At 60.7% G+C, this 6253-nt stretch overlaps 1 protein-coding gene across 1 annotated transcript; it reads left to right on the plus strand.

Annotated features, from left to right (window-relative positions):
- The first annotated feature begins 374 nt into the window (after nucleotides 1–374).
- NGB (neuroglobin) lies at nucleotides 375–5515 on the plus strand. The gene is made up of 4 exons (XM_040558772.1): nucleotides 375–518; nucleotides 1267–1378; nucleotides 2522–2641; nucleotides 3416–5515. Exons 1-4 carry the CDS (start codon nucleotides 415–417, stop codon nucleotides 3560–3562), a joined length of 483 nt encoding a protein of 160 aa, XP_040414706.1. The 5' UTR covers nucleotides 375–414; the 3' UTR covers nucleotides 3563–5515.
- Nucleotides 5516–6253: the final 738 nt, after the last annotated feature.

The raw sequence follows: 6253 nt of genomic DNA on the forward strand, positions 1-6253 counted from the left end.
TTTCCCTCTGAGCAACAGAGGGAAGAAGTTGGGTGTCCGGGAGGTGTGTGACAGAGCTGCCTTCTCTCGGTTAGCAGCGTTGCCTGTCCGGCTGCTTCAGTCACCCCTCTCCCAGAGGAGGCAGGGGGCGAGGGGGGTCCCCGAGTGTGGGAGCAGCGCCCCCAGCCCCAATTCTCCTCTGGGGGGGCCGGGGTCGCCCCCTTTGTCCCCCTCTTGCCCTACCCGTGAGGTGCGAGCCGGGGGGTTCCTGGGGGGGCTCTAGGGGGACGGTGTCGGGGCCTGTCCCCTGGGGGGGCTCCGGGGCGGGGGGACCCGAGGTGAAGGGGGCCGGGGGGGCGGTGGGGAGGTGGCGGCGGAGCGAGGGGCGGGCGGAAAGGGGCAGCTCCCCCCGGCGGGCCCTTCCCCGCCCCCGCCATGGCGAGCGGGATGCTGTCAGGCGCGCAGCGGGCGCTGATCCGAGAGAGCTGGCGGCGGGTGAGCGGCAGCCCGGTGCAGCACGGCCTCGTCCTCTTCTCCAGGTGAGCGCCCAGGGGCGGGGGGCAACCAAGCGACGGGTCGTGGCCCCCCCCCCCCCCCGCCGCTCCCGGACAGGTGGTGGTGGTCGTGGTGGTCCTGGTGGTGGTCGCCCGAGTGGCCCCCCCGGTCCCGGAGCAGAGGACGCGCCATGTGGGGGTCCCCGGTGAGCCCCTCGCCTGAGGAGATCAACGCCTCGGCTGTGGGGAAAGAAAAGGGAAAAACCTGTGAGAAGTCGCCCCGAAAGCCCGGTGGAGAGTTGGTGACCGCCAGGAAAGGGCAGCGGGGGGCCAGGGTCAAGCCTTGTGGATGGGGGACCCTGCAGTTCAGCGTGCGGGGTGGGGAGAAGGGAGGCTGGTGGTGCACCTGAGCTCCCCTCAGCACCGAGGCTTCCCCCGGTTTTGGCAGCTTTGAAGCTCAAGGGGATCGTGGGGCGGGAAGGGGAAGGCACTGAGCAGCATTTGGGGGAGCGGGGCCGGGCTGGGAGGAACCGCAGCAGGCTGGGACGGATCCACAGGTGCCAAAGCCACAGGTCTGAGAGCTGGGACCTTGGGCTAGGGAAAGGAGGGCTGCTTTTGCCAGTAGATAATCTGGATTTCCCCAGACTAAGACTCTGGGACTTCCACGTCCTTCGCAGGTAGGGAACAAGCAGCAGGAGGAAAGGGGGCGGCGGGGTGCTGCTGGTGGGGTGAGCGGGACTCTGCACCACGTTAAGGACGTGAGGAGATGGGGGCTTCTCTCTCGCTGTTGCAGGTTGTTTGATCTGGACCCTGACCTGTTGCCCCTTTTCCAGTACAACTGCAAGCAGTTTGCCAGCCCCCAGGAGTGCCTGTCCGCCCCCGAGTTCCTGGATCACGTTAGGAAGGTGAGAGCGGGGCAGGAGGAAGCCTCCGGGCAGTGTTTTGGGTTTTGGGACTGGCTGGGAGCACACGGCAGTCTCCTCTCCCCCCAGAACTGGGAGAGGAGCGATGCCGATGTCGCCTGGCGGGAGCTCATGCACAGAGGGAGCCAGACCCAGCACAGCAGGAGCCCTTTGAGCCCTGAGGAGCAGCCAGGCAGAGGAAGAGTGCAGCCGTGGCTTGCAGATGCCTTCATAACCCCGTAACCTCCATCTTCAGAGCGGTTTTCATAGCCTCCATCTTTAAACCAGCGCAGTGCCTCGCGTGCCTGTCTTGCTCCTTGTGAGAGGCTGCTTCAGGACTGCTCTCCTCTGATAGCTGCAAGCTTTTTGCTGTTTTCCAGCCTCTGCTTATTGGGCAAGTTATGTCCATTTTTACTTCTGCTATTACTGCCTTAAGCTGAAATAGCTCTTTGCTCTTGTTGGAGATAATTTCCCTGTTGAAATTGTACAGCGCAATTCTATCACCTCTTGGTTTTGCCAAGCCAACCATGCCCCGGCTTTAATCTCTTCTTCTAATTTGGTCTGTCTGTTCCCTTCATCCCTTATTAACCCTTCTCTGTTCTGTCTCCATTTGGCTCTTCATGCCCCTGGCAGATCACTGTGGTACGTGCTCTGCCAGACCAGGTCTCTTGGCTGTGCTAGCCATCCCCTTGTCTCAAAATACCTTGGCTGACCTTAGATTTGCAGTTGACTTCTACACAGTTGCACCATCTTAGTAACTTCTAGCTGGCAGCTCTAGTCCTGGCAACTTCCAGGGCTCCTCTGCAGTTGTCCTGGGCTCCTAAGACCACATCAGCATTAGATCTTGGCCCATAAATACTCTGCTACAGGGCTCTCCTCCCTCCTCTGGGGCAGGGAGGCCAGCAGTGCTGCTTGCTGTAGCACCTCTGGCAGCATCCTGCGGAAGGATGTGGGGTGTGCTACAGCCAGTGTGCCCTGCAAATGTGACAGGTCACAGTAGAGCAAAGGAAAGCTCAGAGGGCACCTGCTGTGCTGGGAGGTGGTGGTGGCCATCAGGCTGAGAAGGGTGAAGCAGAGGGGTCAGCCCCTTCCTCCAGAAGGGCAGCAGAGCCTTATTAGAGCTGTTCTACCTGTGTGCTCCTGTAGGTGATGCTGGTGATTGATGCGGCCGTGAGCCACCTGGAGAACTTGCCCTGCCTGGAAGAATATCTCTGCAACCTTGGCAAGAAGCATCAGGCAATCGGTGTGAAGGTTGAGTCTTTCTCGGTGAGGCATCCTCTTTCAGCCCACTGTGGCTGTGTTTATGCAGCGCTGCCTGCAGCTCTCAGCTGTCCCTATTCTCCTGTGCCCACCCGCTGGGTTCAGCTGGCTGGAGAGAAAGCTGGAGGCTCAGTGCAGCTCCCGAGCTGTGTGGTGGTGTTGGCTTGGTCAGGGAAACCCTTGAGCTCCCCTCGTTTCCTGCCCATGGAGTGAGGACAGAGGGCAGCAAGGCATTTCCCCAGGGAAATGCTCAGGGGATGCTGAACCTCAGCCCCCTCCGTGTTTCCAGACATAAACCCACCTTGCTCGGGGTGGTGACACCGGCCAGCCCAGGCAAGGCATGACACCATGCAGCCCAGGATGAGGAGCGCCCTGCAGGGAGGGTGGTGCACAGGCAAGGCCCTAAGCCCCCATCTGCTGCTCCCAACCTGTCTCCTGGCACGTTGGCATGGCTCAGCTCTGCTGGTCCATTGCTGTGCCAGGGGACAGCTCTCCACTGGTGATACCCACACCGTGTCAGCCCTTTCTCCCTGCCTGCACTTCCTAATGAGCTGGTGGGGAGGTGAGAGCCAGCGCAGGGCAAGGCAGGGGGATGGTGTGGGTCAGCACCCGAGCAGGATCCAGGCTGCCTCTGGGGCTCCTCTGAACAGCCAGGGATGGGGCTGGCTGCCTCCGCAAGTGCCCTGCAATGGGAGAAGCCCTAAGCGGTGGTAGAGCAAGAGGAGGGGCTGCCTGTTGCACCCTGCTGCTGAGCTTGTTACCTCTCTGTTTGGCCTGCAGACCGTCGGCGAGTCCTTGCTGTACATGCTGGAGAAATGCCTCGGCGCTGCCTTCAGCCCGGATGTGCGGGAGGCTTGGACCAAACTCTATGGTGCTGTGGTGAAAGCCATGCGGCGCGGCTGGGAGCCCCTCCCGGAAGGGGACTAGCCCAGCCAGCCTTCCCCGCCGCTGCCCTCGCAGCAGCCCTGTGCGGGGCAGGCGCTCACCTTCTCTCTGCCTCTCTCCGTCTTTCTCTGTGCACCAGCCCATCTCCATCTCCTCCAGCCACGTGTGCTTCAGGTCTCTCTCGGTAATCCTGCCTTGCTTTGACACGACCACATCTCTGCCTTTGCTGATGGCCAGTAGGGTATTTCTCCGCAGGGAAGCATGGGAGCGACGCGGCACAGGTCCTCTGCCCTGCCCCAGGTTCCTCGGGGCCAGCTGGAGCACCAGCGCTGGTGTCTGTGCTCTGGTCTTCAGCTGGCTCCCCTCCCCTCCTCTCGCTGCCCACCCTAGTTAGATGACAGCTGGAGGTGTCCTCAGAGGCTCATTTGCCTGAGATCCTCTTTGCTGTGCTCGAGACCTGCCGAGGCTGTCACCGCTCGCTTCTTGTGCACGGCTGTGCCCGCTTCAGCTGTGCAGGCGGCGGCTGGCTCGGCTCACTGCAGGGGCAGGGGTGGGTGCGGCCGTGTTGGGCAGCAGAGGCAGGAGCTGGCCGTGCAGTGCTGCCATCCTTCCCCGTCCCTGCGGCGAGCTTTTACCTGCTCTCCTCACCCAGGTGTTGCTCCTGGTCCATCCTGGTGCTCTCCCCGCTGGGTGGCACCCAGGGTCTTTCCCTGTGTAAGGTCGGTCACAGCTTACTGTGTCTCCTAGGGATGTTTCAAGCAGTGGGGTCACGTTAATGCCAAGGTAGGGCTGCTCTTAGCAGGTGTGGGCTGCTGTCTGGAAAGATTTCTGTCTGCTTGGCTGGTTGGTTTTAACCCGAGAGCCCGCTGAAATGCAGCAGCAGTGGTGGCTATTTAATGCTTTGTATTGAGGAGAATAAAGTAAATACAAGAAACAATGTCTTAGAATAAAAATGAAGGTTGCAATCATGTCATGGCAACGGCTTCCAGAAATGATTCTGGCTCTCGGCCAGAGGAAGCATAGCTGGAATTTCTCTGCTGATGCTGTCGGGACCTGGAGTGCTTCCCAGCTGCACACAATGCCCATCTGCAGAGCTTCCTCACCCTTCGGAAATAACTCCCGCCGTACTTGAGACACAGCCACTTCAGGGTGGAGAAGGTGCCCCGTTAGCCGTGTGCAGCAGAGCTGCGTTAGGGCAGGAGCAAGAATAAAGCACCTGCTGGAAGAAATCCAAGGAAACGGCTGAGAGGCAGAGCCTGATGGCTCTGCTGGGAGCTGAACTTGAGTGCTTTGGAGAAGAGGCCACCTTTATGGGCAAGCTGCTGTGGAACTGGCAGAGCTGTGTTTCCAGCTGTCACTAGCCCCCAGGATATGGAGCAAGTCTTCATCTACAGGCAGCTCCCTTTGCTGCTCCTTCAGGGCCGGAGGAGCTTGGCATTCAGGGCTGCGCCGTCCTGCTCTAGTGACATGTTTTGTCTGCACTGAAGTGTCTCTCCCTGGGGCAAGATGGGGGAGCAGAGAGGTGTCTCAGCACAGCCACCCGTGCCATCTTTGCTGTCCTCCCCCTGGTAGCAGGCTGTGCTCCTGCAGGCCCATGGCATGGTGTTGCGCATCCTCCCCCATGGCCCTCTGTCACCTGGCCCCGGTGGGGCCTGCAGCTTCCTCCCCGCTCTGGTCCGGGAACCAGGGATGGAGGAGCTGGGGGGGAAGCGCTGGTACGGGGCAGCAGGGACTGGGGATGGGGACGTCCCCTCTGCAGCCCTCAGCATCACAGGGAGGATCCTTCTGGCTCCACGTGGCACGTAGGCAGGTGGGTGATGGATGGGGTGCGTGCCGCTGCACCAAGTGATCCCCTCTTCCTCTAGCTTTCCCAGCTCCTTGACTTCTCTTCTGTACCACGTTTTGTGTAACGCCTAGGAGAAATAAACTAGTCCGTGTGCCTCTTATACCCAGCTGTACTGTTCAATAAAGAACAACAGTGAGCCTCTGCCCTTTTGGCTGCCTGATGTTTATTTTAATATAAGGGGCCTGAGCAAGCTAAAAAAAAGGATGACGGGGGGAGCTTGCTGGTTTCTTGTCAGCAATAGCCTTGGAGATGTTGGATGCTGGAAGTGCTCACGTAGTCCAGCTGGGCTGTGCCATGAGCAGGCACCCGGCATTGAAAGGCTTTTGGTGATTTTGTGCACTGTGGTCGAAGGGGTGAGCTGCAGGACGGGCAGCTGAGGCTGCTGACCACTCTCTCTGCCTGCCAGATCTAACAGTCTCAGCCGGGATTACACGTTTAAGCAACCAACCAGCCTCAGACCCCCTTCTGCGCTGTCTGGCTGCTGCTTTTGTTCTGGGAGGCGGCAGCAGCTGTGCTCTGCCACAGCCCCGTGGCCGAGGGCGATGGGCGGCCTGCAGGGCGACGGGCTCCGCGGGCCCAGCGGAGCGGCAGCAGCCTGGGCACAAAGTCCTGTCCTATCCCCCTCCTGCCATGGCTGGCCGCTCAAATCAAGTCTGCAGGGCCCGAGCAGTGAAGGCGCAGGATAACGGGGCTTGTGGGGCCTCGTTCGGCTGGGATGAGCTTCCCCAGCACGAGGGCCGAGGGAGCGATGACAGGCCTCGCTCGCAGCAAGGGCTCCTCCTGCCAGGTGCCAGCCCTGTGTTCAGCCCAGTCTGCCGCTAATTACAAACTGACTGCCCTCTGGGTGGGGGTGTGGTGGTGGGGGGGTCGACCAGTTTTCACACAAA

Source organism: Cygnus olor, chromosome 5, assembly GCF_009769625.2.
Source record: "Cygnus olor isolate bCygOlo1 chromosome 5, bCygOlo1.pri.v2, whole genome shotgun sequence".
Taxonomy (NCBI): Eukaryota; Metazoa; Chordata; class Aves; order Anseriformes; family Anatidae; genus Cygnus; species Cygnus olor.